Genomic DNA, 16772 nt, shown 5'->3' with positions numbered 1-16772 from the left:
ATCTCGCTTTGAGTATATTAAATGAGTAATGCTTGTCTAACACTGTTTCCATTTCACAATGGAGCGTTTTTTTCCAGCATGTAATTGTGCGTGCAAAATAACATCCGGTGAAGTCTCGTTAGAAACTGATGCAACTTAACAAAGAGCATTCAGAACAATATTATTTGTCTATGAAGGTTCTTGAAATTGTTATATTATTACTGTCGGTAACTGCTCATTAAACAAGCTCAGTAAGTGTAAATAATGCATTTATAATCATTATGATAGAACCTAAAATAATACATCAAGTATTATATTTTATTATATTACTTTAAACACATTTACATATTTTAACACATTATATATTTATATTTAGAAGTTGGATAATGAAAATTAACACATTTAAAATATACTTCTACAAAATAATGCTGTAATAATTTTGTTATTACATGTAAATTCATAATGTTTATATAATGTAAATTTAGCATTTCTTTAAATTTAACAAAATATAAAAAAGCTGTCACTTTTTCAGTGGAAAGGAATGCTATTAAAAACATATATTTTGATTATTGCATGAAATGAAGAATTTTAAAGCAAGGTTACAGTAAATGCATATGGTTGTCTTATATAATAATATACACATTCCTCACATCTAGTTTTCACCCCGTTATAAAACTACTAACAACAACAAACTCAGTATACCTTTGAGTAGAAATAACTGTTAATATTTCTTGCTCAGCAAATAGTAGTTCTTATTCCAGAAATACACATAAGCCAAAGAAAAAAAGGTTCAATAAAATATACAAGACTGAAGAGTCTTTAAGTAAGCAGAGAACTAAATATTGTGCTGTAATGTGCAATGTTTGTTATCATTATATTAGTCTAGGAATATAAATGTTGCTAGCGAAGATGACTATAACAATCTGGATAAATGTCTGTATATGCTTTAGACCGCAGAGTTATACTTGCTGGTAAGGAATCCATGCATTGTTTAATCAGTAGGACAGAAATAATACATCATTATTGTCAACTCAAAAGAATGTCAAGGCTAAAAATATTTCCATCACTTACAGCTCCCCACCAGCCAAGCAAACTGGAGCTAAATTTAAGATGGTCTGGCTAATAACTCTGAACAATGTGTTAAACTTTGAATTGTAATTGAAGATCATATAGGCAGTATGATCATGTATATCGTAAAAAGTTTATAATAAATTATTACTAAAACAACAAAAGTTTTTCAACTGCTGATTTAAAAAAAAAATATTGAAATTCAGATAATTTCATTTATAAATTATCAGACTAGTTTGACTCTTTCATTGGAGAAGAGCCAAATTAAGAGAATTATTCACTCCCAAATCAAATATAAATATCATTTGTGAGCAAATATGCTATACACAAGAGCGATATTCAGCTAATGAAGTATTTTAAGGCAGAGCATAACCAGCAAATGTATATGAATTATATATATATGGCTTTTTATTCATTATTGTGATTTTTTTTTATTAAATGCATGCTTGCTGTTTTTATGTGTTCTCTTAGAATAGCATTTTATTGTTTAAACGTTTCAACAGCGTACACATACCTTCCATAAGTGAACTCTCTTTTTCTTTGAGACAACACTAGCCCTCAGTATTTTTAAATAATAGTTTCCCCTAATGCTATTGAAGTTGCTGAAATAATCCACCCAGTTAAAATGAGCTTTAAAATAGATTCAAAGATTTATCCAAAAGTCTTTATTCAGCTGCCACATTATGAAATTGTACATCATAGTTACAATATAGAAAATATAACACTGTAAATCCATTGACCGCTTAATTCCTATTTTTTGTGCAGTAATTCCTAAGTGCAGTTTTTGACAATATAAATACCTTGGTGAAAAAGCCACCGTGGAGTCAAACACGAGCAAACAAACACTTGGTTAATGAGCTCTGAATCGAGTGTCAGTCCTGAAAACACTTTTTTTTCCTGTTCCTTATGCATATTCTTCTTAACACCACTTAGAGGCTACACAAAGCAGTGGAGAAAACCCTGACATGATGAAATGTTTTAACATTAACACAGTATAACAAGCCTTATTTTAGATTTGCCATCTAATGAGCTCAAGAGCTGTTAGAGGAGAACTGAAAGGCTGTACAAGGAATGACTGCTGAGCTGGCATCCGTTTGGCAGGAATATAACCCCAAGAATTATAACCCCATCACAGAGGGAAACACAGCTGTACCTACAAAGGGAAAAGAGCATCGGAAGTTCAAAGAACATTTGTTAAAATTGTACAAAAAAAAAACCAAACGAATATGATTAAAGAATATAAAAATATTTCAGTTTTTGCAATTATAAAGATAGACACAACTACTATTCAGCATGATTAACCGGACAGTATTTGGTCAATATTTGGGCTTCTTGGACAAATAGGAATAGTTCACCTAACAATGGAAATGTGCTAAAAATGTACTTATTTTAAAGGGACGGTTAACCCAAAAATTAAAGTTTGTTCATTATTTAATCACCCCGAGGCCATCCAAGATGAGTTTGATGGACTGGAGTTGTATTTATCACTTGTGGATAATTGAGATGTTTTTATCAGCTGTTAGATCTCTCGTTCTGACGGCACTCATTCACTGCAGAGGATTCAGCAAGTGATGCGATGCTAAACTTTATGCAAATCTTTTCTGATGAAGAAACAAACTCATCTACATCTTGGATGGCCTGAGGGTACTACACTTTCAACCAATCTTCATTTTTGTGTGAACTACTCCTTTAACAGTAGGCTACCTATTCATTGTGTTAGTTACAAAATCTGCTGACAGCCTTGTTTATTGCTAATATTATATAAAATTAGTGTGCATTTCATTTTATATATATATATATATATATATATATATATATATATATATATATATATATATATATATATATATATATATATATATATATATATATATATATATACAGTATATTATCATTAAATTAACTTCAAGGACATTTGTACCTGCATTTGACAAACCTATATCGCTCAACTGTGGATGCGTTGCAAAACTTTTTCTTTTAAACAATTGAAAAGCCTCTAAAAACACTGTATTATTACTTATTTAATACCTGTCATATACAGACATACACACTAATATACATTTCATAAAATAATCTCACTGCCTTGTCAGTGATTCGTACTTTTTGGGCTACCTTGACCATCTGCAGAATCAATGTCTGGAACTTTCCAGTCTAGCTTGCGTCCTTTCTCATAGAGAGCCTTGAGAACCTTCCGGAACTCTTCTTGTCCTCCGTTATGACTCAGCTCCAAGTATTTCCTGTACAGCTGTAGGGCAGTCCGTGCATCTTCGATGCTATCATGAGTTTCGCTCTGAATGTTCAGATCTAAACAAATAGCCATAAACCACTGATGCATAGAAAATAACATGAGGTCAAGAAATAAGGGAGAGTTTATGGGTCATTCCGTTTCAGCTCAACCAGAGGTCCCTGCCTCAAATTTTGGATTTTGCTAATATTTTTCTGAAGAAAATGTTCAGATTTAAACAAATAGCCATAAACCACTGATGCATAGAAAATAACATATGAGGTCAAGAAATAAGGGAGAGTTTATGGGTCATTCCGTGTCAGCTCAACCAGAGGTCCCTGCCTCAAATTTTGGATTTTGCTAATATTTTTCTGAAGACAGACATGTATACTGATAAAAGCAAAAATATTAAATGTCATGGATAAATATTTCCACAAATTTTGTCACCATTTGGCACAATGCAACAAAGATTGCTAAAGTCAACAGATTTTACTAACAGACCTACCAATCTCTGTGTAAAAATAACATTATGGTGCTGCCATCTTTCTGAAGTCATTTTTAGCCCCTTGGCTCTGAATCTCAAGTGAAACTTGCCATTTTGACCCCCCTCTACAAAATGACATTAAATATTTTGGCTTTCATCACTATAGATGTCAGTCTTTCTTCAGAAAAAAATATTAGCAAAATCAAAAATCTGTACCGGGGAGGTTTTAGAAATTTGGTTGATTTGACACGGAATGACCCTTATGCAAGAAACCTACCGAGAAAGTACCACGCGAGGAAACGTAGAGAGATCATTCTTTTCCTTGGCATGTGGAAGAGGTAGACAGTGTCAATCACCTGTTCTTTTGGAACCTAAAAATGTGAAGGGTTACAATTTAAACACTTCCACATACTAAATAAAACATTACCTCACAAAAATTCAACTCACCATCAAGTTTATGACCCGGAAGTCTTTCTGTAACCCGTGGCCGACAAAGCGAACGCCAGTGTCAATAAGAAATCGCAATTTCAGATATGTAGATTTCAGAGTAGTCAAATGTTTAGAGGAAATCTTTGCATCCAGGTCTCCAGGTTTGATACCAGAGTACTGGGTCAGGTAGTCCACCACCTGTACATCCAAAGAGGTTAAACTAGTCAGAAGCAGAAAGGTTTTTCCCAACATTTTGACAAAAACACAGAAAGTTTGGAAGTCACTAGTACAGTAATAGTTATTTCCCATGATTCACCTTACAATTAAATGATTCAAAAATATTCACTAGTGACACTAACAGATAATACATCTCACCTGATAAGGCACACAAATGTGGTTCTCACTTTATGAGGTCATTAAAAGGTCCTGATGATTTCAAAAGGTAATTTCCCTATTATGTGAGTTCCATTTAGAATGATTCTACAGAGTTATGACCTGTTCCTGTGTTGATATGTAGTCATCAATGAACGGCACTCCCTCATTGGGTCCCTGGCCTCTCACGCATGTGATACGAGCAACAGACATCTGGCTGGGCTTAATGGTGGACTTGGTCCCGTCACTGCGCAGTTCTGCCTCTTCCTGTTCAAGCAGCAACACACAAAGCATTAAATATTTGGGGTAGGAGAAAATGTGTCAAAAAATGTCAGTAATTATAGAACATTAAAGTGTTTCCCACTGACCTGGTTGAGCGTGACAAATTCTGCATCCAATCCAACAAGGTCTGCAGCATGTGGCATCTCGCTCACCATTAGAGGTATGAAGGTGGCGTGACTCTTCCTCTGTTTCCGTGCCAACGAGGCCTCCGTCAGCAGAACGCTGGCATCAATAGGGTTCTTAACTAGGAGGAAATGGAGAAGATGCAGGAATAATTAAAACAGATGCTCATCAAGGCTGCATTTCTTTGATCAAAACTACAGTAAAAACAGTAATGTTGTGAAATATCATTACAATTTTACAAGAAATCATTCTAATTTGATGCTCAAGAAACATTTCTTATTTTCAATGTTGAAAGTAGTTGTGCCGCTTAATATTTTTGTGGAAACCATGGTATGTTTTTTCCCAGAATTCTTTGATAAATAGAGAGTTCAAAAGAAAAGCATTTTTATGCAACATAAATGACTTTATTCTCATTTTTTATCAATTCAATGCATCTGTTAAATAAAATAATTCATTTAATAATTAAAAAAAAATACTGACCCTAAATCCTTGAACAGTAGCGTATGCATTATATAAATGTTCATCATCTTAAAAAACATTTTTTGTGATAGCACTGATACATTTTAGTGTGAAGACCAAAAGTACATTCTGTGAGATGAATGGCCACATACTTCGCAAATCATACTTGGGATGGTAGTTCCTCTTGACGTAGTAAAGTACAGCAGGAAGCTTCCAGTTCACATCAAACTGAGCTGATTCTGCCTAACGGAGACATATCGCAACAAAATTCAGGGTCACATGTGACGTATTTCCAGTGGGAATACAGAACTCACTGTGCGAGTACACATGGGGTCTTTTCATAATTGGAAATGTTGGAATTTGCTTGATGTTTGGTATTTTTACCTTGTCAATGGGCTCAATCAGAAAATCATTGAACAGATACCACTGCTGGTGTGTTACTCCCTGAAAGCAAGACAGAAAACACAGTTTGTCCCTTATGTCCAACATATTATGTCAAAAATCTAGCAAGTACTTTAAAGATTCGCTCACACCTCTTTCCTTTGATGGTAGGTCTCGCCCACTTTGATATGTGCAACCAGGTTTCCTCCGGTCCGAGCATCCTGGATATGAGATACGGTGACAACCAGGTCATAGACAGATGCTCCTTCTGCCTCTTCACTTTCAGTCAGCTATGAGAAGAAACAAGACACATTTTATTTGAGCAAGGTCATTTAAAAAAAAATTCAAGAGTCATCTTTCCCAGGTATGACAAAGCTTGATGTGGTTAATGAAGTTCACCCTTTGAAACAGTGAAAAGGTGTTGCTCACCCACCTCCTTTCCCTCAGACAGGCTGCTGACCTCCAGGCCCTGGGCCTTACTGATGCACATCTTCAGACTGAGAGGGATCCACACGTGCCTCATGTCCTCCGCTTGAGTGTCAAAGGTCAAGCCCTCCACGCTGCACAGCTCTTCCCTGTACAAAATATATATTATTATTATTATTTTAAATAAAAAGAACATATAGACAGATGCGTTTCTACAATCAGCACACTTACTCCAAACACCATTCTGTCGGTAAAGGCTCTTTGGGTTTGGGAGGTTCAGCTGCTTCTTTCTTTAGAGCTTTGTTGTATGCATACTGTTTGAGTGTCACACACACCAATAACATACAGATCAGCTGAATGAACAGGCTGTTGCATTGCTAATACACCACTGACATATCTCACTGTCATATGACAGAAAATTATCATTTAACAAAGACATCTTTAAATAATGGCTTCATCGGATCTGTAAAGCATTAGAGGATATTTAAGGGTGGATTTATAGCTGAATTCTGTAAATGCATGACTGTATATCCTGGCAACAGGAGGGGATATGGGTCTAACCTCGGTCTGTGCTTTCCAAAACTCTGCCTCCTTAGCGCTGTTCACCTCACAGTTGATCACCAGAACATCAGGCAAACAGCGAATGTTCCTGGTCTGCACCTAAAATAAACATTAATATTTGGCTTTTACACTTTTGGTTGGTAAGATTTTTGAAACGAGTTTTTGAAGTATGTCTCTTCTCCTCAACAAGGCTGCATTTATCCAATAAATTGTGAAATATGATTACAATTTAAAACAACTGTTTTTTTATTTTAATATATAAGTTAAAAGTCAGTGTCACATGATCCTTGAGAAATCATTCCAATATGCTGTTTTGGAGTTAAATAGAGATTTACTGGTATTATTATCAATGTTAAAAATTCTGTGTAAACAGCCTTTATTTGAAATATTTAAGGCATCTTAACTGAAAAAAGTAATAATTTCTTTCAAAATAAAAATCTAACTGACCGCAATTTTTTTTTTTTTTACATTTTAAATGTGTATATATAGATAAGTGTGTGAAAACTTACTGTTGGCTGGTATTTCTCACAGTTGTCACACCAGGCCTGTGTGCTTTGTTCCAGACATATACTCTTCTTTAGGATTTCTGCAAAGTCATATTCCTCTATCGTCTTATCTGTCAAAAACCAACGAGATCATTTAATTAATTCATTCAGTTTATGAAAAAAAAAATGATGCATGTGTGAATGTTTGGTGGTTCTGACCTAGAGTGCTCTGCTCAGGGTAGTGCATGGTAAACAGCAGCGTCAAGGACAAGCGAACCGTCTCCTTTCCACAGCGACACAAACTGCTGTTCTCCACTTCACAGCCAAACAACCGGCCAATCACAGACTCCCCCGAGGAACCCAGCGTGCTGCTATGGAGACAAATCCTAAATTGTTCTCAACTCTGTTCTTGTGTAAATTATTGCACTGAATTCAAGAATGTTTCACACCTGCTGCTGGCTCCTCTGTATGCCTGCGGCCCTTCTTGTTCCAGTGTTTCCTGATGCAGCTGTGCAAGAATGAAACGATTCCAGCTCTGGATGAGACGGCCTAGACGGGCTTTCCCTGTCTGCTCATCAGAGTCAGCCAGGATCAAACCTAACGCTGATGCCTCCGGGATTGTCCGGAAAGCCCGGAGAAAATTACTGGCCTGTTAAAAAAACAAACAAGTGCTTTGTGTATGTGCGTATGCTCTGAAGGCATTGATACAGCTGGGGATGAATTCTGATTGAATTGAAAGTGTTAGTGTACTTGACAGGGGTCTCCTCTGCTCAAGTCCAGCATGTGAAAAAGGAATCCCAGCTCACAGGCCAGACAGAACTCCTTCTGACACAAATGATTCTGAACCAGGCACCTCACTGGCTCCAGGAAGTACAGCACCTGCCACAGCATAGACAGAATTAATTATTAGCAAAATTCCAGAGAACTGGAACAACCAAAGTGAAAGTTGAGCATTCCCAAAATTCCGTAGATAGCAACAAAAATTCCAAGGACTTTTTAGAGGAATCAGCATGGTGACGTTTGGGATTTTTTTCAGATTCCTGAGGTAAATATCAGGCAATTACATTTTAATGTGTATAACTATGAATCAGAATAAATGTGTCACAATTTAATATTATATATAATATATTCAGTATAAAACTATAATGCAGTAAAAATGGTATCTTTACCTGGATCATGCAGTTGCAGTAAGCGTTGGGTATGTGAGGCTCCAAACCAGCAAACAAAGTCCGGTTATAGTGCTTAAAATCAAAGTCTTCCAGTCCCAGTTTGGAATATTTAATGGTGACCTTACATAAACATGTGCCACATAATCAGAATGGTCTAAACCCAGTATCTCAAGTGTCTTAAATTATATACAAACAGTTCAGTTTTTGTTCTAATACATTTAACATTACCTCATCTAAAAAGAATCTGCTTTCCAACATTTGTAATGGACAAAATAGCTTGAGTACTACAAAATTATCACCAAAAATCATGGGATTATGCACAACAATGGCTGATCACTACCTTCCTGTATTTCTTTGGAACCATGTAAAGATGCGGCTCCTCATCTCGACCAATAGGAGATTCCGGGACCTGATTATAGCTGTCATACTCAAGTTCTGTGTCTTTAATCTTATAAGGAACCTGGCAAAAACAGAGATAAAAAGCATAAAGAAATTACTGGTCGGACAGCATTACTGCACTGAATTGATTGACACATTTTCAAATAACATACCAGAGACACTAGATCAGCTACATTACTGTAAGATAGTCCCTCTTACAGCATATGGAAAGTCTTTGTCTTGATAGTTGTTTACCAATTTTACACATTTAGTGATGCTGAAACCATTGAAATCTTTCAAATCCATTGAGTTTACCTGGTTTCTGGGACGGGTTCTAGGATTGGGGGCGTATCCAATAAAGCCCACAGTTTTCATAGTCCTAAGAATCTCTGGATCTACCGGTGGGGCCCGTCTGAGAGTGAAATTTAACACAATCACATGAACGAATCACCATATAGCATGTCATTTGTTAAGGAAATTTATATTAAAACTGTGTAAATGAAAGCAACGTGAATAAAAAATTTAGAGCCACTAAATATATTTTTGCTAAAATTGAAACAATAGGTCCAGGTCTATGACATAGGATCATGACCTAGCCTGAGACATACTGCAGGGGGCAGTATTACACAATAACACTCAAATACAGGGGCTGTGCATAATACCATCCTACCCTAATACTCTATGATTTTCTGCAAAATATAGAATGCATATTGTGCAAAATACGCTAACTGTATGCATGCATAGAATACCCAGATGACCTACTACAGTTGCAGTATACAAAGGAACAAATAATTTGAATACTGCATCTCACAATGCAATATGCTAAATTTTCAATTTCCAAAGAAATATCAGCTGCAATTTTTCTCTATTTTTTGACTCATAATGTGACTGCCAATGTAAAAAAAAAAATAATGCTTGGACACAACTGGATTACAAATGTGACCCAAGTTTACATCTGATATGAACAAAATCTAAATAAATAATTGTATAACAAAATAAATGTAATAATACATATCAAATTGATATAAAATAGCACTTCATCTCAATGTACCTTCAAGCACTACATCTTTTACTTATTACTTTTAAATATTTACATATACACAACTGTTCAAAAGCTTGATGTCAGAAAGAAATTAAAACTTTTATTCAGTAAGGATGAATTCAAATGATCAAAATTGACAGTAAAGAATTTACAATGTTAAAAAAAGATTTTTATTTCAAATAAATGCTGTTTTTAGTCATCAAATCCCCCAAAAATATTAAGTAGCAAAATGGTTTTCAATGTTGTTGATAAATAATAATAATAATAATAATAATAATAATGTTAAATAATAATATTAACTGTTTCTATAGCATATTAATTGTCATATTAAAACAGTAAAAACTGGAGTAATGGCCGCTGAAAATCCAGCTTTGCCATCACAGGTATAAAATACATTAAAATGAATTTAAATTTTTTTTTTAATAATATTTCACAGTATTACTGTTTTTACTGTATTTTGATCAAGTAAATGTAGCTTTTGTGAGACTTCTTTCAAAGACATTAAAATATCTTACTGACCCTAGTGTATATATGAGGTGTAGTCATACCTGGGCCTGGGCGTGATAAGGGAGGTGGACCAATCAGAGAGCAGGGGTTCGGTACTGGTGAGGGGCATGGGCAGAAGAGACAGAGGCATGAGCTCATGGTTCCAGTCCAGCTGGGGCAGGGAGTCCACCAGGCAGGGTAGAGCTAACTCTGTCTCCCTGGAGTAACTGTTAAAGGACACCTCTGGGGCGCTGGACCACAGGTGCACACAGCCACCAGAGTCCCCAAAGGAGAGTGCCTGTTTGCTGGAGGACACATCAAAGCTCATCAGCAGCTGCCCCACAGTGTTGACGTGGAAGATATCAGCTAGATTGGCCAGGCCAGTGGGCTCGCAGAACTGACACTGACCTACAGACACAAAGACACAGACTCACACATCAGGATCTCAGTGACAAAAAATAATCAGTAGATATATTAGAAATATTAGATTTTTTTAAACCAGACTACAATTACGAGTTAGCAAAGCTATGTTGTATATATGTGTATTTCAATATAAAGAACCCAAAAGTAAATAGACTAGTACAGGACAGTAACAGAGCTTATTTCAAATCTGATGTCTGACTCAACTTCTAACTCAAGAGCAAGAGACCTTTTCATCTGTTATTAAAATATTATTATAAATAAATAAAAAAAAATTATATTTTATGTTTTATTCACAATATAATTAATAAATAATTAATTTCAAAATAACAATTTTATGTTTAACCTGAAATCTTTAAAAACACTACATTTCTAACAACTTTTCCTTCTCTTTTTTTTTTTTTTAATAAAAATCAAAACCCACCTATATTTTGTTAATTTTCTACTTGGAAATACAACACATTACAGTTGTTAAATGCATTAAAAATGCTGAGCCAATGTTTTCAATCCAAGTACTTTGTACAACATGTCAGAAATGCTGTTTAGCACCTTCAGCATGATTTGTTCATGTGACAACATGACAACAACCAAAGGGGAAATGAAAGTAAGGTGGGACTTTTGAATGCTGAAAAACTGCAATAACATCAGTAAGCTTCAGAAGAAAAGAACTAGATTAAATGTGAGGCTGGGAACAACAACGGTAATCCAAAGAAGACCACTACTTGATGATTAAAATACTTTGCAAGTTGCAAACAAAAATCCCCCAACATTTCTTCAACACATTAGGGACAGTTAGCAGCTGACTTGGGTGTGGCAACCACACCAATCCTATCCCATGTATTTTTTATAGTATTTTATTCTGCAAATTACCATTAAAGTTCTTTTAGTGACAACAGTTAGGTAAATACCACTTTGTGACATACACGTCCATGCATCATACCTGTTTGTGAAATGATAGCCAAGCGGGAGGTGTATGTGGGGATGAAGCGGAGGAAAAGAGGGTCCACGTGGACCTGCAGTGGGGTGATGGCCCTCATCATGCGCAGGTCGTACACCATGAGAAACCGGTCACATGACAGTCCATTCAGTCCATGGCTCGAGAAGCCACACGCTGCCAACAGGTTGCCGTGTACGTCGAAATCAGACAGGCTGCCAGAGAACGCGTCAAACTCGTACTCCATTTTAAATGTGCGTACATCACGCAGAGACAACTATGACAAATAATTGACACAAATTCACAAATGACAATGAAGAGATTCAATTCATGTTGATTACTATATATTTTACTACATACTGCAGAGATTATATAAGGTTATACATATAGATTAATGCATTTGAAAAATAATTTCATGTCATCGTTCGTTATCCATAAATCTATGCCAGAAAATGTTAAAATTTATAAGGGAAATATGGTCGCCAATGAAAAATGTTTTGTCGTCTTTTAGCTTTTTCTCAGTTTAATATATATATATATATATATACAGAAACCACATACAGAAATGAAAGAAAAAAAACTACTTTAATAATAAATGTCAACTCTATGCTGGAAAATGACATTAACTGCATTTACTAACAAGATACTAAAATCTTTTCCATGTTTTTCAATGAACCATTATATAAGTTGTTATAGTGAGATCCATGCACATTACACTCTTCCACTTAATTTTGTGGACAAACTGAAAATTCCAACTACCAAATAGTCTGAACTGATCAGCCTGTGTGAAAATTAGGAATGTGTGAAAGCACAAAATGAAAAAGCCCTATGTATTCTACCCGTGTTTAAAGCTAAAGTGTAGGCAGCGTGTTCTCACATTAGCTCAGAGCAAAACTTTTCATACACAACATCCCTCTATTCTGCGGGAAAAGCGAAAGGAGGAAACAATTTGTTCCACACCCATTTTTGATTTACTCATTCACTCACCTTGCCAGATGTGTGACCACAAAAGAAGAAGCGATTGGACTGTCTCATGATGGCGACTCCAGGCACCTCAACAGTAAACTAGAGTGACAGTGGAAATTAAATGTCAGGAAAAGATCTCTGACTATTTTAATACTGAAACATCCTCTAATCTATTATAGATAAGTGTAAAATTCCCATTAAGATATATCCCACAAAAGCCATAAATGATAAAGATAATAAAATGAAAAGAAAGCTTTTATCTATATATACTTATATTCTATATATATATATATATATATATACACACACACACACACACATATATACATATATATTATCATTATTTTATAATTCCATTAAATTATTTATTCAATCATCTTTAAAAATCATTAAATGATTTTAAAAATATAAATTTTATAAAGCTGAACTATAAGTGTACATTTAATTCTTACCTTTATTCTTTTATTTTTATTTTAAAAACGTTAATTAATAAACGCTATATAAAACAGGTACAGTTCGTTTTAAAGTATTACTGTAGTAGTATTGTATCATCCTACTTTTTGTGTTTCCTGTACTGTTGTGAGGTCCAATTCGGCCACATAGTTCTGCAGACCCCCCATTAACAAGGTGTTATTATCAGTCAGAATCAAACTGTGCATGTCAGCACCCTCCTCCGTTCTGAAAGAAAAAAAAAATGAACGAACGAATGAATGAACACCCACACATAGGTATGCATAAGCAAATAAAAGCTTTTATTACAGTATTCGCAGGATATGCCTGTGTTCTGCATGACATTATGCTTGTAGAGCTTTCGACTCACAGCAGTGCTAGTATGGACATGATACATGCATTTACATCTTCAAATGATCATTGTAGTATATGTGGGTGTGCAACTCACGCATAATCAAACATAATTAAACCTCCTCGTGTGACGCATTTGAGGTTGTTTTTGGTCAAAAACAGCACCCCAGTGTCCATACTCTGGATGTGGCGAATATCATCAGTCATGTGTACCTGGAAAGAGGAGTAGCGGCCCATTGTCGGACCAAAGAAGGAACTTGCATGTCCCTGTTATAAAACAAGAACACACACACACACCCAGGTCAGTAATCCAGCTCATGCTTGTGAATAAAGTGACATCACCTCAATGTGGAAGTACATCAGAGATGATGCATTCAATGGCTATCAAAACCACAGCTGAATTTTTGGAGTGAGATTAAACCCTTAGCCTTAAATGTCCCAACTTCAATAGAAACATTGATCCATTCATGCAGAATTTTTGGTGAAAACACTTGCTAGGTATACTGATTCATTTTACAGCAATGCATATTATTTGAGTAGATGACTATACGGCTGATCAAATGTTTGGAATAATAATTCCTGTAATTCATCATCCCTTCCTGCTTCAGCTTTATCCAAATTGCCCATTTGTATTTCATTGTATACTCAATGCACAGTCATAGTAAAAATACCCTCCAGATTTGGTTTCAATTTAGACAATGTTTTGGTTTCAAAGACTTCTCCACAGCCAGTCCTATATCTGCAAGAATCACCTATTCCTTCCAGCGCTATTGGACTCAGTCTTCAGTCAGTGGCAAGAGTCGGGTCTTGTCAAATTCAGCGATATTTTTATTGATAATGCTTTTGCCCCATTCTCAACACTCTCCTCAAAATATAATCTGCCAAGATCACACTTGTTTAGATATTTTCAAGTTCAATATCTAATTCAAAACCATTGGACTTGAAATCAAGTAAACCACCTTTAGTTTCACTCTGGCTTAGTGATGTGATGCTGTTTTTGAAATCGGAGAAAATTAAATATTCTGTTAGCTGATACACCAAACATTTTTATTCAGTATGGACTCCAATGATTATATATTTTGAAAAGGGCATAACTCTTACCCCAAACTAAAATTAATAGTGAAATGCATATTGAAACGGATAACACAATCAGACACAATAGGCTAACAATGATGTCAAGTATTTCCTCATTGTTTGTAATATCAAAATGAGATTTTGGAATTTGTTTTTATTTATTAAGATTATTCTTTTTCTTTTTTTTTGTTCTCTGGGGTGGGTGTGTAAAATGTCACTCTGTTCTTCCTTCAAGAAAAATATTAATTAAAAAAGGTTTGGATTAATTGTGATTTTTATTTTTTTATAAGTCTTTTATACTCACCATGAGTGCATTTATTTGATTAAAGAAAATACAGTAAAACCATAATATAGTGAAATTATATTACAATTTAAATAACCGTGTTCTATTTTTTTTTTATTTTGAAATGCATTTTATTCCTGTGATTATAAAGCTGAGTTTTCCATTTCTCCAGTCTTCAGTGTCACGTGATCCTTAAGAAATCATTCTAATATGCTGATTTGTTGCTCAAAATGTTTTTTTACTTCTTCATATTTTTGTGGAAACCGTGATACCCCAAACTTTTGAATGACAGTGTAATTATTTTTAAAAGAAGAAATCAATATTTTTATTCAGCAAGGGCACATTAAATTGATTAAATGTGACAGCAAATACATTTATAATGTTACAAAAGATTTCTATTCCAAATAAACAGTTCTTTTGAACTTTCTAATAATCAAAGAATCCTAATTAATTAATGGCTGGCCAACACAGGAATAAATTAGATCTTAAAATATGATAAAATAATTATTACACTTTTAAATTGTAGTTATATATCTCAATATAAGTGTTTTTTCAATTAAATGCAGCCTTGGTGAGCATAAGAGACTACTTTGAAAAACATTTTTAAAAAATCGTATTTATTCCAAACCTTTGACTGGTAGCATAAATGCAGCAATAAATGTGTCACTTCACCCGGTGGTTCCCCATCCACAGCAGCTCCTCCTGCAGATCGAAATGTGTTGCCGTCACAGGGATCCCAACTTCAGCAGCCACGCTGTGCAGCTCCGAGTACATGCCCTCCACTATGTGCATGGATTCGGACACGGGAACAGCCAGCGTGTCGGGGTCGAGCTCCACGCCCTGCAGCAGCGCTGGGTCGAGCCGCGGGTCCATTGAAGAGTCCAGACCGGGCTCCAGGCCGCCATGCAGGCCGGGCGTGTACTCGCCCAAACCCGGGTCCAGACCCTCAAAGTTCATCATGAGGATGGTGGTGCTGGGTTAGAGGGATAGGAAAATGGGGTCAAGGGTTCCTTGTGTGTCCCTTAAAAAATTATATGACTTCAAAAAGAAAAAAAAATGTTGTGTTTTTCTGTGTATATAATACAGGTATTGTTCTTAAAACATCAAACAAACAATATAAAATTATATATATATATATATATATATATATATATATATATATATATATATATATATATATATATTTGTTTGACGTTTTATATATATAATTATTTACCTCTTCCAATTAAATCCAGTTGTCATGGAGACTTACTACATGTGCTGCTGCTTTTACAAACCCAGTTAGCTGCCTACCTAGACAGCATTTTTAGGCATCATGAATTCCACAGACACATTCCAATTCTGAACCAAGCGCCTAAGCTTATTAAAACTGCTGTCTAGGTAGACAGTTCACTAGGTTTTGAAACACAGCACACATCGTGAATAAACGGAATGTTATCGCATCGAAGTGTGTGGCTGTTTTCCGGTATTAGACAAGCAATGATTATAGCGTAATCTTTTAAAATGCGCGTGCAAACATACATCCGAATAAAAGAGCAAAGTTATTACTTTCTGTGCATGGCACGTCTGAGATCTATACTCAGGATTTCAGTTCGTTTATAAAGTTCTTTCGACAAACTAGCAGGAAGGGACTTAAAATGTGAATTGTGAATATTTAACAGGATAATTCATACCTCTAAAATACGGTTATGCTCGGATCCATATGCTCATACTACTCTCTTCATTCAAAACAATAACAAGCACGCACTTCCGGGTTAGATCGAACTGCATCCGGAATCATCATAGGGCCTTTAATCTATCTATCTAAACAGAAATTATATAGGCTAATTATGTGACTTGCATCATCTGTTGGCTCCATAATACAAAGGCTCTTGTTAATACAACTCAGTCTCAAATATGTCAAATAATAACACAAACAAATAATAAACCTTAAACATTTCTCTGAC

The 16772-nt window shown here is 35.2% G+C and overlaps 1 protein-coding gene across 6 annotated transcripts; it reads right to left on the bottom strand.

Moving 5' to 3' along the window:
* Positions 1 to 1681: 1681 nt before the first annotated feature.
* LOC306859872 (PAN2-PAN3 deadenylation complex catalytic subunit PAN2-like) lies at positions 1682 to 16571 on the bottom strand. 6 transcript variants are annotated; one of them, XM_079401253.1, is made up of 26 exons: positions 16500 to 16571; positions 15499 to 15799; positions 13567 to 13736; positions 13226 to 13346; positions 12690 to 12767; positions 11709 to 11979; positions 10411 to 10756; positions 9136 to 9232; positions 8783 to 8902; positions 8443 to 8562; positions 8024 to 8152; positions 7723 to 7922; positions 7493 to 7644; positions 7298 to 7404; positions 6789 to 6887; positions 6459 to 6541; positions 6235 to 6376; positions 5954 to 6091; positions 5805 to 5864; positions 5573 to 5663; positions 4925 to 5082; positions 4680 to 4823; positions 4203 to 4382; positions 4033 to 4126; positions 3160 to 3351; positions 1682 to 2200 (listed from the first exon to the last, which is right to left on the bottom strand). In XM_079401253.1, exons 2-26 carry the CDS (start codon positions 15784 to 15786, stop codon positions 2166 to 2168), a joined length of 3615 nt encoding a protein of 1204 aa, XP_079257379.1. In that variant the 5' UTR covers positions 15787 to 15799; positions 16500 to 16571; the 3' UTR covers positions 1682 to 2165. The 6 variants fall into 6 exon arrangements, 5 of the variants coding, with proteins under 5 accessions (XP_079257379.1, XP_079257380.1, XP_079257376.1 ...); XM_079401254.1 differs by having other exon boundaries at positions 7493 to 7641; XM_079401250.1 differs by having other exon boundaries at positions 1701 to 2200; positions 3148 to 3351.
* Between the last annotated feature and the right edge of the window lie 201 nt (positions 16572 to 16772).

This window comes from Barbus barbus (genome assembly GCF_936440315.1).
Source record: "Barbus barbus genome assembly, chromosome: 40".
NCBI classification, from domain to species: Eukaryota; Metazoa; Chordata; class Actinopteri; order Cypriniformes; family Cyprinidae; genus Barbus; species Barbus barbus.
This window is presented reverse-complemented; position numbering and strand designations above follow the sequence as displayed.

Coding starts and splice junctions, on each gene's coding strand:
- LOC306859872 (XM_079401250.1), bottom strand. CDS start 15,786: ATGATGAACTTTGAGGGTCTGGACCCGGGTTTGGGCGAGTACACGCCC. Junction 6,092..6,234: donor GCCTGTCTGAGGGAAAGGAG/GTGGGTGAGCAA, acceptor TTCTTCTCATAG/CTGACTGAAAGTGAAGAGGC. Junction 5,865..5,953: donor CCTACCATCAAAGGAAAGAG/GTGTGAGCGAAT, acceptor TCTTGCTTTCAG/GGAGTAACACACCAGCAGTG.